The sequence below is a fragment of the Giraffa tippelskirchi genome, chromosome 13, assembly GCF_054371585.1.
Source record: "Giraffa tippelskirchi isolate mGirTip1 chromosome 13, T2T-mGirTip1v1.2.pri, whole genome shotgun sequence".
NCBI lineage: Eukaryota > Metazoa > Chordata > Mammalia > Artiodactyla > Giraffidae > Giraffa > Giraffa tippelskirchi.
The window spans coordinates 116,397,101-116,414,092 of record NC_137287.1 but is presented as its reverse complement, the minus strand read 5'-3'; the positions used below and the strand labels follow the sequence as shown (position 1 = coordinate 116,414,092).

The 16,992-nt window shown below is 48.1% G+C and overlaps 1 protein-coding gene across 2 annotated transcripts in view; it reads left to right on the top strand.

Annotated features, from left to right (window-relative positions):
* The window catches only part of SLC13A3 (solute carrier family 13 member 3), a 99,025-nt gene that overhangs the window by 69,324 nt on the left and 12,709 nt on the right, over positions 1-16,992 (top strand). The window contains exons 5-10 of one of the 2 annotated variants that reach the window (XM_081559408.1): positions 464-530; positions 3,237-3,422; positions 6,100-6,225; positions 9,987-10,082; positions 11,003-11,107; positions 12,798-12,895. In XM_081559408.1, the coding sequence (XP_081415534.1) occupies positions 464-530; positions 3,237-3,422; positions 6,100-6,225; positions 9,987-10,082; positions 11,003-11,107; positions 12,798-12,895 (678 nt within the window). The remainder of the gene's footprint in view (positions 1-463; positions 531-3,236; positions 3,423-6,099; positions 6,226-9,986; positions 10,083-11,002; positions 11,108-12,797; positions 12,896-16,992) is intronic. The other variant, XM_081559409.1, reaches the window with a different exon arrangement.

The window sequence follows — 16,992 nt, the reverse complement described above, 5'->3', positions numbered from 1 at the left end:
GTCATCCTCTCTAGAATAGCGCTTTCATGGGACCAAGGACGTTAACCTATATTATTCACTGTGTACCCCAAGCTGATGGTCAATAGTACACAGTAGGTGCTCAATAAATGCGTTTTGAATGAGTGGCAGATTGGGGTCACCCATCCCATTGCTGATCCATTACCACTCATAGCTGGTCTTTCCCAAACATCCCCTTGACAGTGACAGTTGAGGTTAGCCTAGGCTTGAGTTATGGCTTGTCCAGCTGCCTTGTGGCTAACTTCCTGCCCCCAGGCCTGAAGCCCTCTCCTAATAGGAACAGTGGGGTAGAAGGATGGAATTTTGAATGTCTTTTTTTTTTTGAAATCCAATGACTAGTATAGGCTGGGACCTGAGGAAGTACTCTTGATTGACTGTGCAAGAAGGGGATGCTTCTGTCCCACCTGCGGCATCCCACTAAAGACCTCGTGCTCTTTCCTCCTAGTTGCTGTGCGGAAAAACAGCCTGCACACTGTGCCCACGGAGATGCAATTCATTGCCGGCACAGAAGAGTGAGTTCCCCTGGTGAAACTCATAGAGGAGCCCGTGCTTGATCCAAAGAGAGGATGAACAAGAATTCCATACTGCAGCCAATCCCCACCCCCCAATTCTTCTCCCAATGACCCAGTGCCCAAGTTTCCACCACTTCTCCCTGAGCTCCAGCCTCCTTGAAAAAAGAAAATGTGGGACGGGCAGGGGAGTACAGTAAACCCCTAAAGGTCTGCTGAGGTGAAGGGTCTGGAAGGAGGGACCAGAAGAGCAGGAGGTGCAAACCACACGACCGTCAAGGAGGAGAGGGTGTACTGGGCCAGGCTAAAACTTTGTCTGCAGACAAAATATCCCAAGACTGTAGCAGTCTTCACACCTGTGTGACTCAGGAAGTGTCTGGACATTGATGGCGTGGTTAGTCTTTGGTATCTTTTTTATATAGCAGAGAGAATATAAGATCTGGGTGCTTGGGGTCAAGCAGACTTGACTTTGAACCCTGGCTTAGACACTTACTGGCTCTGTTGATTTGCACACGTTACTTCCTCTCTTTGAAACTCAGTTTCACCTACCAACTTGACACGATATCAGAACCCACCTGATAGGGTCGTTTAGAGATTAAATGAGATCATGTAGATAAAGCCGGTTGTTAGGCCTTCCACGCACAGATGGTAATGCTTGTTATTAACGGTATCGTTATCTCAATTTCATGATGAGGAAGCAAACAGCAGGGAGTAAAGTGACTTGCTCAAGGCATCATTGCTGGGCATCAGTCAGGTCTGTTTCTTTCATTCAACAAATTTATAGAGAACTTACCATGAGCCAGGTACTGTCAGGCACATGGCAACGAACAGAGGAACAAGGCAGGAAAGCAGGCTAGGGATGGGGTTTGGGGAGGGAAAGGGCAGTATTTAAATGTGTGTCAGGGAAGACCTCACTAAGAAGGTCATTCTTGGGCAAACACCTAGGGGTGGTGAAGGGTCCTGGGGAATCTGTGGGAAGAGTACCCTTAGCAGAAGGGCCAGCAGGTCTGAAGCCCTGAGAGTTCAAGGCAGCCGGGAAGCTAGTGTGGCTGGAGGTGGGATCAAAGAGAGTGCTTGTGTGGCAGGAGGGCACTGGTGGGGGGCAGAGCATGTGGGACCCCATAGGCCATTGATGGAGTTTTGACTTTGAATGAGATGGGAACTGATGGAGGGTCTAGCAGAGGAGGGACATGATTTTACATCAGTTTGTCTTACCTTGTGGCCTGTGCTCCTTCCTAGCACCATGTTTGGGGGCTTTGAGTCCACCTTTGAGATACGGGTTCTGTAGTTGGCCCAGCCAATCACCACCTTGCAGCCTGGGAATCTGTTTTAACCATCTACCCAGGCAGAGCTTGTGCTGAGTCTGTTGGAAAGGAACTGATTCCCACCTTCTGGAGCTCCGTGTCCATTGGTTGCAGACCCCAGCCCCACTCTCAGTGCAGTTCAGTCGCTCAGTCATGTCCGACTCTTTGCGATCCCATGGACCGCAGCACGCCAGGCTTCCCGGTCCATCACCAACTCCCAGAACTTGCTCAAACTCATGTCCATCAAGTCGGTGGTGCCATCCAACCGTCTCATCTTCTGTGAGGCTCAGTCTGGTTGGAGCCCCAGGTCCGAGGGAGCCCACAGGTATCTGACCGGGCCTCTCATCCTGGATAATCAGGGTGGCATCTGTCTCTAGCTGCTTCCAGCCCTTGTCTTCCTTTTCGACCCCAGATCACATCCCCACCACCCACTGGAGAAGGGGCCCTTCATGTTAGTGATTAAGGCCCCAAGATATTTGAAGTGTCTTACATTGTTTAAAAAAGATTGATTTGTTACCCAGGGACAATTCTTAATTTCATCCACTAATAAACATTTTACAATTGCACAAGTAAAAAGAAAAAGAACTCTTAAACAAAAAGAAAAATGTACTCAGCACCTCACTCCCAAAGATAGAAGAGTTAAGTGAATACCATTCTAGACCATTTATCGATATATATGTATGTGTGTGTGTGTATTTTTAACAAAATAACTGACCATGCTACATATGCTATTTTATAACCTATCATCTCAGCTAATGGAGTGTAGTGGACGTCTTTTCACCTCAATAAATTTGTGTCAGCATCATTATCTTTTAATTATATAATTAACAATTCTTAACTTTATTATTTCCCAGACTCTGAAAGGTACCAGGAAAATAACCCAGAAAATACAAATAAAAAGTAAAAGAGAGGAAAAAAATCCATAATTTTGTCCCTACGAAAGTCCCCAAAGCAACTTGGTGTATACCATTCTAGACTTTTCTTAATACTCATATTCATGAAATATGTGTATATTTTTAAAATAAAAGAAGTAAGTAGTGTGTTACCTACCTTTTCACTTTATATAGTGGACATCTTTCATCTGAATAAACACCCATCTAGATCACCATCTTTAATAACTGCATTGGTATTTCACCCAGGAACAGGATCATCTTTATGTAGCCAATCCTTTTTTGATGGATATTTAAATTAAGTTTTCCATTTAAGTTATATTTAATACCAAGTATCACTTTAGGAGAACATCTTAGAGCAGGGCGCTTAAGCTGAAGGGCTGCACATTTTTAGAAGTGTTTGGTTCCTATGCCTATTGTCTTCTAGCAAGTTCACTTAACTCTCCTGTCCCGGGCAGTGTGTTTCTCCACGAGGCCGGGAATTCTGAATGGCTTCTCTTTGGATTTGTTTAAAGCAAAGACTGCCCTGAGGAGGCAGAGGCTCCAACGGATCTCCAGCCTACCTCCAAGAAGGAGGAGGAATATCGCAGGAACATCTGGAAGGGCTTCCTCATCTCCATCCCCTACTCGGCCAGCATCGGGGGCACTGCCACCCTCACGGGCACAGCCCCCAACCTCATCCTGCTCGGCCAGCTCAAGAGGTAAGAGCGAGTGCTCCCCGTCCCCGGCGCTGGGGTTTCTGCCTCTTCTACTCCTCTCCTCCTCCTTCACCCAACATCCAGGGATGTGTCTTGGGTGTCTACCATTGTCCAGGCTCTGGGGACCCAGCGATGCACAAAACCCAGCAAAATCCCTGCTCTGGGGAACTTCCATCCTGGTGAGAGAGACAAACAATAAAGGAAAAAGCAAGAGAATATATAATATGTTGGCATGGTATGTTATGAAATAAAATCAGGCAGAAGAAGGGGGCAGAGGTGACAGGAGTGGGTGCTGTTTTATCCAGCTTGGTCGGTATTGTGCCATCCCTCTAATATAGTGACATTTGAGCAGAGACCTAGAAGTGAGGAGGTGAACTTTGTGGACGCAGGAGGGAAGAGCATCACAGACAGAAGGAATAGCCTGTACAAAGGTGGGAACGGTCCCAGGAAGCAGCACAAAGACTGGCCAGGCTGGGGAGCAGAAGGGGATAAAGGTAAGAAGACCAGGGCAGTCATTGTCGGGACCTGGCTCTTCCTTCAAGTGAGACGGGCAGTCAGAAGAGAGCTGAGAGCAGAGGGGTGACATGACATGACATCTCCTTCTAAAACCAACCCCAGTGGGAGGTACTGGTGTGTGGCTGTGATGTCCCGTGAGAAGCCTTACAGCCAGGCACATGGACCAGCAGGAGTGGACTCTGCCAAGTAAAATCTCCCCATCACTGAAACTGTTCAAACAGAGGTTGAGTGGCCATTTGTCAGGGCATGAGAATCAAAGAGATGTATTCTCCGATGGTTTGACATCAATCCCGTTTGTCCAAACCTTAGTCTGAAGATATTAAAAATCCTTGTATTTCAATATTCTAAATATTTTCAGATTCCAAGATTCTGAAAGGTGGGGTTTCTAAGATTTTGTTACCGTGGAGATGTGCCATATATTAAATTAATCCACATGAATCCAAATGTAAGCATTTGACAAACAAACGGCAACAAAATTTTCTGATATTCAACATGGCCCCATGTGCTAGCCGACGTCTTTATCTGGTATTCAGCCAAAGAATCAAGGATTTACAGGGATGATGGAGAAAAAGCTAACTGTGTTGGTCTTCCTGAGACTGGGTTTGGTGTATATAATTAAGTTCTATACTTGTGGGTAGTCAAAGTTATTTTCATGAGAAAACTTAAGCACACGCATGTCTTACCTCACAAGCTGATTTTAAAACCTTAACTCTCCACCCTGTTCTCGGGTTCTCAAATCCTCTGATTTTAAGATAACGTAAAAAAAAACCCAGTGATTCTCAGCCATGGGTGCATTTTAGAGTCTCCAGGGAAGGTGAAAAAAAATATGCTTGGGTCTCAGCTGCAGAGATGCTGATTTCGGAGGTTGGGCATGGGAGCCAGGCATCGGTCTTTTCCCAGTTGATTTCAGCCCCCACTGCAAACCTTTGGTGTCTTTTCATCTCCATTCTTTGAGCAAGACCTGGCAGTGAGACCAAAAACCAGAAGCCAAGATGGTCTGTTTCAGATATGGGGACCATCTGGGATGACCCGTTTTTCTCCTTGGTTAGCAGGAATTGCCAGCAAAGGGCAGTCGGCTGGGAGGAAGGGTGTTTGGTGTTAGTTCTTACAGAAGCCTGCCCCCAGGGATGGACAGGAAAGATGTGGGCTCTGGGGCCCTCAGAGACTAGTCCTGATTTGGGGGATGGGGGACATGGAAGGGCATTTGCTGTCAGAGGGCTTTCAGGCAACCTATTCGCTCTGATGTGAGCAAGCCTTGAAAAGAAATTAGGGGGAAAATGCTGGAACTTTAAGTAAAAGTATCCAGCATGAAGGATTTTGAGTAAAGTGCATGCAAATTACATGCAAAGCGTATACAGCGTTTAATTCCATAAGCCTGGACCTTCTCCTCGGGAAGCAAGGTATTTGAAAGGAAGATGGGGTTCATATGAGGTTCTGATTTTCCAGCAGGGAACCTGGGGAGACAGGGAAATGGCTTCCCTGAGTGTTCACCTTGGTCTTCGCTCCCCAAGTACATTGTATTCGTTTGTTCTGATCACACCTGATACAGGAACTTTATATTGGGTTGGCCAACAAGTTCGTTTGGGTTTTTCCAGACCATGACAAAATGGAATGAACTTTTTGGCCAACCCAATCTATTACTCAGAAAATACAGGGGGAAAAACTCAGAAGACCTTCCGTGCCCTGGGAGTACGGAGCACACTCCCTCCCGTTTTCCTCTGTGGGCGTGTGTGGCTCGGTCCGTCTGGAGTACGGAGCGCACTCCCCCCGTTTTCCCCTGCGGGTGTACGGAGCGCACTCCCCCCCCCGCGTTTTCCCCTGCGGGTGTGTGTGGCTCCCTCCGTCTGGTTTACGGAGCGCACTCCCCCCCCCCCCGCCCCCGTTTTCCCCTGCGGGTGTGTGTGGCTCCCTCCGTCTGGTTTACGGAGCGCACTCCCCCCCCCCGCGTTTTCCCCTGCGGGTGTGTGTGGCTCCCTCCGTCTGGTTTACGGAGCGCACTCCCCCCCCCCCCGCCCCCGTTTTCCCCTGCGGGTGTGTGTGGCTCTGTCCGTCTGGTTTACGGAGCGCACTACCCCGCCTCCCGCCCCCGTTTTCCCCTGCGGGTGTGTGTGGCCCCGTCCGTCTGGCTGACGCTGGCGGCCTCTCACTGCCCTCTTTTCTCCAGTTTCTTCCCACAGTGCGACGTGGTGAATTTTGGCTCCTGGTTCATCTTCGCCTTTCCTCTCATGCTCCTGTTCCTGCTGGTGGGCTGGCTCTGGATCTCCTTCCTCTATGGAGGCATAACCCTGAGGTACCCAGGCATTTGACCTGAGCTTCGTGGCAGACAAAACCGGGCTAGAGTCCCAGCTTCCCGCTCCCTAGCGAGTGACCTTCCTAAGTCCTCCCAGGGTCCAGTCAGATGTGGTGCCTGTAGTCGTCCTGGCTTCCCAGGGAGAGGGGATTACAGGTGGCGTGGGATCTTTCCTGCTGAGCCCAGGCCCTGGGTGAATGTCACCCACCATCAATAATCACTGATCGCATTGTCCCTTAAGTCAAGTCCACACTCACACCACAGGAGAAGATGCACAGTGCTTCTCATTTCACGGGGCGTCAGTACAGGAGGTAATTTGGGGCAGCCTGGGGACAAGGTATCAAATGACACTGACTCCGATAGAGAGAAAAATAGTCCTTTATCAAGGCTGCTTATGTTGGGGAGAAAGTCTCAGTAAGGTGGGGAAAAACTTTAACACCTCTCTAGCATTTCCAAATCATCCTTTTAAAAAAGGAAGAGCAAGCCTCAGGCCCAGAGACTTAGGCCAGCAGTGGTATCCGCAGTGGTATCCAGCCAGACGGAATAATGTCGCTTTGCATTCATGTCTTTATTTTTATGGATACTTTCTATGTATGACAAGTGATTCTTGTTTGCTCTTTATGGGAGTGATAGAAAGCTTTCTATTTAAATATCTGCCTTTAATTAAAATGCTAAATCTAATTGGAGCCTGTGGCATGTGGACGTAGGAACATTTGTGAAGGGAGTTATGAATGTGTCAGTTCAGTTCAGTTCAGTGGATCAGTCATGTCCAGTTCTTTGTGGCCCTATGGACTGCAGCATGCCAGGCCTCCCTGTCCATCACCAACTCCCAGAGTTTACTCAAACTCATGTTCATTGAGTCGGTGATGCCATCCAACCATCTCATCCTCTGTCGTCTCCTTCTCCTCCTACCTTCAATGTTTCCCAGAATCAGGGTCTTTTCAAATGAGTCAGTTCTTCACATCAGTTGGCCAAAGTATTGGAGTTTCAGCTTCAGCATCAGTCCTTCCAATGAATATTCAGGACTGATTTCCTTTTTGAATGTGTGGATTTTGGGAAATACTAACATAGGAGCTACAGCTCAGGGCTGGAGTAGCAGGCATGTCATAAAGTTATTCTCTGACTCAGTCTCCTTACCTCTCTGGGTCTTAATTTTTCTCATCTGTAAAATGGGACCAGTAAGAGCTATTCTAGATCAAAGAGATGTGAAAATCCCTTGAGAATAGAAAAGCTGTGACTGTGGTGTTTCTTGACCCATCAGAGCATCAGAGCAGAAATTTGGAGTTCAAAGCCCAGCTTAGTCCAGAGAAGCAAGCCCAGACATTGGACTCAGATAAACCAGAGTTCACATCATGGTTCTGCGTGACCTTGAGCAACTCTGTCCCCTCCCTAAGGCTTTACCTCTTTAATTTCTTCACTTGTAGATAGGGGATAAAAATGAAGTCTGGGTTCCCTGGGTGGCTCAGTGGAATACAGCTTCCCTGATAGCTCAGTTAGTAAAGAATCCGCCTGCAATGCAGGAGACCCTGGTTTGATTCCTGGGCCAGGAAGATCCCCTGGAGAAGGGGTAGGCTACCCACTCCAGTATCCTTGCGCTTCCCTTACAGCTCAGCTGCTAAAGAATCTGCCGGCAATGTGAGAGACCTGGGTTTGATCCCTGGGTTGGGAAGATCCCCTGGAGAAGGGAAAGGCTACCCACTTCAGTGTTCTGGCCTGGAGAATTCCATGGACTGTATAGTCCATGGGGTCGCAAAGAGTCAGACACGATTGAGCAACTTTCACTTTCAGTGGAAAAGAATCTGCCTGCCAAGTAGGAGGCACGGGTTTCATCCCTGTGTTGGGAAGACTGCCTGCAGAAGGAACCAACTGACTAGAGGCAACCCACTCCAGTATTCTTGTCTGGGAAATCCCCATGGACAGAGGAGCCTGGTGGGCTGCAGTCCATGGGGTCATAAAGAGTCAGACACAACTGAGAAACTAAGCACACACATTCCCCCACTTACAATATATGAGACTTCTCTGGTGGTTCAGTGGTTAAGACTCTGTGCTCCCAATTCAGGGGGCCTGGGTTCGATCCCAGATCAGGGAACTATGATCCTGCATGCTCCATGGTGTGGCCACAAAAATAAAAATAATTACAATATGTGAGAGCCTCTGTTTCCATGCAGCAAGGTGGATTTTTGCCAATCTGATGAGAAAAATAATTTGCATTTACTTTAGGAGTAATTTTGAAGAACCTTTCATACTAAGGGATAAGATGAAAACTTTTCATATATTGATGGGGGACTCTGGTATTTCCTCTCCTGTGAATTGTTAAACTGTGTGTTTATATCCTTTGTGCATTTAAAAACTTGATTGCTGGTCTTGGTTTTATTGATTTCTAGTATTCTCTCTATATTGAAAGATTAGTGCTTATTTTGAGTATGAGTTGCAACTTTTTTTCCTGATTTTTTGCTTTGCTTATCATGCTTTATTCTGTGCAGAAATTTTTAGAAACATTTTATGAGATGAAATTATCAATTGTTTCTCATGTGGCATCTGAATTTTCAATTTCAGTTAGAAAGATCTTCCCATTATAGGAGTTATGAAAGAAGAGTCCCATGTTTTCTTCTAGTATTTTTGTATTTTTTACATTTAAATCTTTTCATCTGTTTGGAGCTTGTCCTTTAGGGTGCAGTGTAAGGATGCAACTTTGGGGTACATGTTTGGAGTCAGCATTTTTTTTGTTCCAGATAACCATCGAGTTGTCTCAATACCTTTTCCTGACACACAAATGTTTTTAATTTTAATGAAGTCAATTTATTTTTGTTTGCTTGTGCTTTTTGTGTCATATCCAAGAAATATGTATCTAATCTGAGGCCATGAAAATTTATCTCTATGTTTTCTTCTAAAAATTTTATAGGTCTAGCTCTTCTTATATTTACGTGTTTGAACCATTTTGAGTTAAATTTTGTGTGTGCCAAGAGGTAGGGGTTCCACGTTCATCCTTTTGCATGTGGCTATCCAGTTATCTTGGGGCTTCCCAGGTGGCTCAGTGGTAAAGAATCTGCCTGCTAAGGCAGAAGATGAGGGTTCGATCCCTGGGTCAGGAAGATCCCCTGGAGGAGGAAATGGCAACCCACTCCAGTGTTCTTGCCTGGTGAATCCCTTGGACAGAGGAGCCTGGCGGGCTACAGTCCATGGGGTCTCAAAAGAGTCAGAAGGACTGAGTGACTGAGCAAGCACACACACATCCAGTCATTTTAACACCTTTTGATGAAATACTATTCTTTCCCCATTGAATGGTGTTGGTACCTTTATCAAAAATCAGTTCACCATAGCGGTGTGGGTTTATTTCTGGACTCTCTGTTAGATTCCATTGATGTGTATGTCTGACATCATTGACTGAATAGGTCATCTTTTCTACAGCAAGCTGGGGCACCAACTTTATCACAGACTAAATCCCCATTTATGGTGGGGTCTATTTCTGGACTTCGTATTTTATTTCCTTAGTGTGTATGGTTTATTCCTGAGTCTGTTTGACCCCAAAAAGATTTTAAGCCTGGGAACCAGATGATCAGATTCACATTTTTAAAAGACCATCCAGGCTATAGGTGGGCAGAACAGATTTTAGAAAGGGAACAAGGAGGCAGGGTGACCACCCAGCAGGCTGTCACAGAGTCTCCAAAACAGAGGCAAAGCGGCCTGGCCAGATGGAGGTGGGTCGCCGAAGTGTTTTAGATTGCAATGGCCACTCCTAACTTCCTCGCTTTCTGTTTCAGGGGCTGGAGGAAGAAGAAATCTGAGCTCAGAACTGATGCAGAAAATAGGGCTCGAGACACCATTCGAGAGGAATTCCAGAGCCTAGGGCCCATCAAGTACATGGCACAGGGATCCTTGCTTGGGGTGGGAAGAGAACTGGGCACTAGACTTTCAGGAGAGCTACCTCTTGGGGACTGAGTCCAGAGGGAATTTCAGGACCAATAGCCTAGGAGCCTGGAGACAGAGGGTAGGGAGATGACTAACACAGTCAGCCTCTTGCCCTGGCACTGGGGTCGATATCCCGAGGACCAGCAAACTCTCAGGCTGAACTTGGAGTGGGGACGTGTCACCTTCTTGCCTAATGCCCACTTTCCCTCCTGGCTCACAGGATAGCTGGCCCGGCCTCAGGTGGCTCCCAGGACCTCGTTTAGTGCATGTTAAAGTGAAAATAACCAAGAGCCAGCAGGCCCACACACCAGGCCTGACTCTGCTGCTAGCTTGCTGTGTGGCCTTGGGCAAAGCACTAACCCTCTCTGGGCCCTGCATCCTGATCTGTGAAATGGGCACATTGGGAGGATATTTACTCCAACATTTGGGGAGTCTCTGTTTTGCCTCTATCTGCCCCTCTCTCCATGTCTGTCCCTCTCCGTATCTGCCCCGTTCTGGATATATGGCTGTTCCTCCCTTTGGCCTACCTCTCTGTTCCCGTCAGTTTCCTTCTTCTCTGTTCTTCTGACCCTGTCTCTCTCTCGCTTTCTCTCTCTCTCTCTGGATTGTCCCTAGGACTCTGGGAGTGATATGAAGAGTTTGCAGGGAGGCAGGCCTGATGCTCAGAAAAGATGCTGGGGGAACATGGGAGCCCTGGCACCCCCCACCCCTCACTCTCGGGACCCCCGAGGCAGTGAACTACTACTTCCAGCTCTGAGAGGCAGGGCCTGGGCCCAGTCACACGCAGCGGGCCCCGCCCCAGGCCTTCCCTTGCTGCTGTCAGGCCAGAGCCCAGCGTTACCGTGGTGTCCACATCTCTGTGTCGCAGGTTTGCTGAACAGGCCGTGTTCATCCTTTTCTGCGTCTTCGCCATCCTCCTCTTCTCCCGGGACCCGAAGTTCATCCCTGGCTGGGCCAGCCTCTTCACCCCTGGGTGAGACTCTGGGGACCCGTGGGATGGAGTCCAACAGGGGAGCCTTGGGGCTGGGCCGCCCGGAGCCGAGGAGGCAGTGCCGCGGGGGAGAGTTGGGCTAGGTTTCCGCCTCTCAGCCCGTGTGGTTATTATCAGTTGCTTCTTTTGCTCTCAAAAGAGCTTAGGTTTGGGTGAGAGAATATCTGGGTTCCTGTGTGATAAGAGCTCTGCCTTTGGAATCAGACAAAACTGGGTTCGAATGCCAGTTCCGCCACTACAGACTGTGCAGCCCTGAGGACGTGGTTCATTCATTCATTTGATTATTCAGTCAGTCAATCAACTTTTATCGGGCACCTATTGGGCACTCAGTTGCCCCACAGCACGTGGGATCTTCCTGGACCAGGATGGAACACGTGTCCCCTGCAGATGGATTCTTAACCACTGGACCACCAGGGAAGTCCCCAAAACTTGCTTTTTCTTTTAGTTTACAAGGTATCTCGGTTGTATTTCCATGTCAAACAAAACAGTTGATGTTATTTTTTATCTTTTTTTTAAACAAGCAAGGAGTACTTCATTATACATATGATAATACACAATTTATTTAAACATGTCCCTACTAAAAATCCCCCACTTTTTTTTTTTTTGTTCTTATCAGTAATGAACATCCTGGTACATAATCTGGGTACAAGAGCCCAGTTATTCCCTGAAGATAAATTCCTAGACGTACAAGTGGATCAGGGAGTATTCACACGTAAAGTTTTGAAACATACTGCCAGCTTCCCCTTCAGAAAGTTCCTTTTCCTGCCAATATCCTGTGTTTCTCAACATCCCCATCAGATATTGTCTCCCTTTCCACGTTTTCCTTGTCTGTTAGCATGTGTTCATCTGTATTCCTCTGTGACATTGGTACTGACCTTCTTTCCCAGTTTCTTGGCCGTTCGAACACTCTTCTTCCCAAATGTGTGGGCTGGAAGTGCTTTTGTTGGACTTGGGTCTGTGCTTCATTGAACTCAGAGCCAGAAATATCTGAGTTCAAGGTCATCTCTTCTACCGACCATGGTCTGGCCCTGAGCAAGTTGCTGCTGTTCCCTGAGACTCAGATTCCTTATTTGAAAGGGAAGGTACCTGCCCCTGAGGACTGTCTCTGAGACTTCGGTGGGCTTGATATCGCCACAGGACACATTGTGGATTCTTGGAAGGTGGCAGTGAGGTTTCGAGGGGCTGTGAGGTGGGCTCCATCTGGGCTTTGCTGGTGTGAGCTGCATCTTTGGGTTGCATCTTTGTGTGCTAAGCTGCCCACCCCAGGAGGAGTGCAAACAGGAGCTGAACAAATACACTCAGGGTTTCACAGGGGCCCCAGTTATAGTGATGCATAGGGGTTCCACAGACTCCAGCCTTCTGCAGCTCTCAGATTCTCCCCTCCTTGATCAAATCCCTCTTCCTAGGGTCCTTGAAGTGGGAGGATAAACATTGGTTTGGCTCCAGCAGAGTCTAAACACCCCAGGGAGCTGTGGATAAAGAGCTTTTGCGTCCATGGGTGGTTTGCGTCCCTGCCGAGCACCGCACCGCGCAGAACACAATCAGCGGCCTCCAACAACGTCCCCTTCCCAGTGGGCCTAATTCCCTTCCACAAATCCTCATTTGCAAAGCTGCCAAAACTTGGCCTGCTGAGATGCCCGGAGTCACATGCTTTGGGGCCTTGTCCTTGTAGGTTTATTTCTGATGCTGTCACCGGCGTGTCCGTTGTCACCATCTTGTTCTTCTTCCCATCACAAAAGCCGTCCCTCAAGTGGTGGTTTGACTTTAAAGGTAAGGTGGGCAAGGCCGGGGCATCGGTGGTCTGGAGCATGGTAATCAGTGGCCTGAAGGCGGGGTCCTCCTGAGACTGACAGCCCCATTGTACAAACCGCATGATCCTGCCTCTTGGCTCTCCCTGTCTGAGCTTTTACCACGTCTGGGTACTCAGCGCTGCCGGAGGTGACCGTTCAGGGCGAGGGTTAGCAATTAGTCTCTGGGTCAAACCCAGCTGGATGGCTGTTTCTGTTCAGTCCCTGAACTCAGAATAATGGCTTTCACATTTTTTAAATGGTTGAAAAGAATAAAAAAATATATATATATTTCTGACTCTTGAACATGACATAAATTCAAATTTCAGTGTCCACAAATAAAATTTTTAATTTTTTGAAGAAGAAATTCGTGGACAATTATTTTCTTGAGTCATGTAAGTGCCTATACAATAGCCTCGGCTCTGCCCAGAAAAACTCTGGGCCCAAAGCAAGAGCCTAAGGAGCCAGAGATGGAAATCTGCCGGCTGGGTTTAAACGGATAGGAAGCAGGGGGACTGCGGCAAACCTGGACCCAGGTGTTCAATTTCAGCTTCAGATCACTGAGCACCCAAACCAAAACGTCTGAAGGTTGGCCTTCAGATCGCCAGATTATGACCCCACTGGGATTTCAGCTGGTGTTTGCAAAAGAGGGTGCCAACATCTGCTCCTGGTGACAGAGGCCATGGCTGGCCCGTCACCCTCCGAGGCTGTGGGATGAGCTCTGGGCCAGAAGTCAGGAAATAGGGGTTGTGACCTAACCGTCTTCTATTGCTAGGGGAAGAAAAGCGTCTTCCAGCGGCAGCTCCAGTTTCCAGGAGGAGTGGAGGTTTACATGTGTGGGGTATAGTGTAAGGATGAGCCAGGAGCTGTTTCCCAAAGACTCACAGGCATTTACTGTAGCAGAGGTGGACCTCAAGGCTTGGGGTCCCAGGTGGCTTAGACTGGGGGTTTGAGGCTGTGCCACTGAACAGGATTCAGTGGTTCTCTTAATCTCTGCTTCTCTGTCTTGCTTACAGCTGGCTTTCCTCACCATCCACTCCCTGTATCATGTCTTGGTCTATTCAGAGTTTCTTGGTAGCTCAGACAGTAAAGAATCCGCCTACAGTTCAGGAGACCCAGGTTCGATCCCTGGGTCAGGAAGATCCCCTGGAAAAGAGGATGGCAACCCATTCCAGTATTCTTGCCTGGAGAATTCCGTGGACAGAGGAACCTGGCCGGCTACAGTCCATGGGGTCACAGAGAGTTGGACAGGACTGATTGTCTAACACTTTCACTTTCTTAAACTTTTTTTTTTTTCAGAGTTTCTCCTATTTCTGAGCTTTGGCATCTGTGTAGCTTCTACTTCATTAGCATTCCTGCTTAATTCTAGCTTCTGTTCCCTTGTAGAGTGGTCCCCCTCAGAACACCCACTCCCTCACAGTACCTACTCCCACTGCTCCTCCTACTTCCTGCCCCGGTTTCTGTCCCTCGAAGCATCGAGTCCCACACACTTTCTGCTACTCTCCTAAAGCGTTGACTCTAGTACTCAACACCCATGTCCTCCATGCAGCCTTAGAGAGTGGTTAGTCAGTTCTCATGGAGAGAAAGTGACTTGATTAAGGTCACACTGCCAGTTAAAAAGAGACATGAGGTGGACCCCAGATATACAAGCCAAACTTGATTTTCTTCATCTTACCCACTGTCTCCCATTCTTCTGCGGGTCTGAGTGGTACTTGCAACTCCTTTTATGATCGCTCACCAAGTACTAAAGCTCCGCCTACTGGGTGCTGTGTGCTGTGCTTGTGGCTGGTGATGGTGACCGTGATGCTGCTAGTGATGGGATGTGAGTGATGATGAAGAGGGGGAGGAAGGCAAGGTGAAGGCTGCTGTGTATGACATTGTTGAGGTGGAGAAAGAGGATGACCGTGATGTGGGTGATGATGTTCGCTTCTATTTCCTCTCTGCCCAACAGGCTCTTCCTCCAGACATCTGAATGGCTCACTCCATCACTTTCTTCAGACTCTGTCCTAAGGTCACCTCCCCAAAGAAGCCTTCTCTGACTATACCATCTAGAAAAGCACTCCTCCTTTACACTCTCAGTCTCTTTCCTATATTTTCTTTTTTTTTTCATAGCACATAAAATTTCCCAACATGATACGTTTATTGATTTATCACCTGCCTCACTTACTGGGATGTAAGTTTTCCAGCAGGAGGGGTTTTTCCCTGTTTTGGCCACTTCCATATCCTCAGGGGCTAGGGTAGGTCCCCAATATACACTTGCTAATTAAATGACCAACAGCTTGCTCCGGGCCACACCCTGTGCTGAGCCCATGCACACACCAGCCCAGGTCATCGTCGGAATTGATCTCTGGGGAGGTACTATTGCTCCCTTTTGCAGATGAGAACTTTGAAGCTCAGAGAGGTAGAGGCACTTGGCTCAAGTCACACAGCTGAATGGCAGAGCCAGGACTGAATTTTAGTTCAACCTTAAAGTCAGTGCCTTCAGCTCCTGCTCTAGAAGGCAGAGAGTATAACCTTGAGCCAGAAGTGAGAAATTCAATCAGAGGCTGCATTTATAAGAAATAGTGCCAAGGGCATGGTCAGGTGGGAAGATAATAAAGGCAGTAACAGCTGACATTAATTGACTTCACCATATGGTGAGCAGTTTTATAAACTCTCACCACTTAACTCACTTAACCTCATTATCTTAACTCACTTAAACTCATCCTCAGGGCCTCCTCCCTCTGCCTGTACAACCCTTACCTTCTAGGTGGGCCACTCTTTCAGACCTTGGGTGCCTCTTTACTATTTTATCACCTAAAGGCCGAGGGCTGGGCCACCTGCCTCTTTCAGCTCTGGGCTTACTCATACTTGGGTTTGGCCCACGAATCCCCTGGCAGTGTGTGACATCAGAACCACACGTACACCCGTGGGCTGCATGCATCTCGTGCATGCTAAGTCGCTTCAGTCATGTCCGACTCTTTGCGACCCCATGGACTGTTTAGTGGAGGGGCTTTATTAAGTAGCTTTGGATTGTCTTTATTATTAAATTAGAAGCTTTTGTTTTAGAGAACCATGCTATAAAATTTTGAAAAACACCGAAAAGGGGAAACAAAAATATCAAAGAGTGTTTAACCAGGGGCTATCCTGGCAGTGGGGGAACCTTGAACAGGCCAGACCCATCCTCCTCCAGGGAGGCTGCTGGCAGCCCACAGTGAGAAGGCCCAGTTCCAGGGAGCTTACTTGGTGCCAGGCACTGGGCTCCGTGTGTTGAATATATCATCTGACAAGTGTTTATGGAGTGACTTCCAGGTGCCAGGCAGCTGTGAATTGAACAGAAATGTCCCTCCACCCACGGCTCCATCACTGCCTCATCAGTGCCCACAAGGACCTACCAGCTTCCATGATGTGTCAGGTGTCAGCTGAGGATATGGGGGCTCTGAGCGGCAAGGTCTTGTTCCAGGGACCCGCAGCAAACCAAGGTCTAGGAGGATGCTCTCAGTGCAGGGGTAACAAACTACCACCCGTGGGCCAAATCTGGCTGCCACCCGCTTTGCAAATAGAATTTTGTGGAAACGCTGCCCCGTCCACGTGTGTCTGCCGTCTCTGTGGCTGCTTCCATGCTTCCGTGGCAGCCTGACCGCGACAGAGACCTGCAGAACCTGAATTAGTGCCTCTCCTGCCCTTTTCAGCAGACGTTCGCCGGCCCCTTGTTCTATCCACTGCTTTTGAAGAAATACAAATTGCCTCATAATTCCATGGACCAGCCATTCCCTCGGTTTCTACTCTCCTGAATTTCCTTCCTCTTTTTTTCTCTTCTCTGTACACGTTCAGTTACAAAGAGGACCTTTTCTCGTGTAAACGAGGGGGAAAGTAGCACTTACCCAGAAGGGCTGTTAGGAACTGAAAGGATGTTCTGCATGTGAACTGCACAATTCCAGAAGATTCTGAATAGAGCAAATGCCTTGCCATGATGATTGTGTTTTTTTTCCCTGAAACTCCCAAATGGGAAGCTGAAGCCAGATTGTGGCTTCCTGGAGACCCCTGCGTGTCCCTGCGGAGATGGGGCTGCAAGGGCTGGTGTCCTCTCCTCTGGTTGAG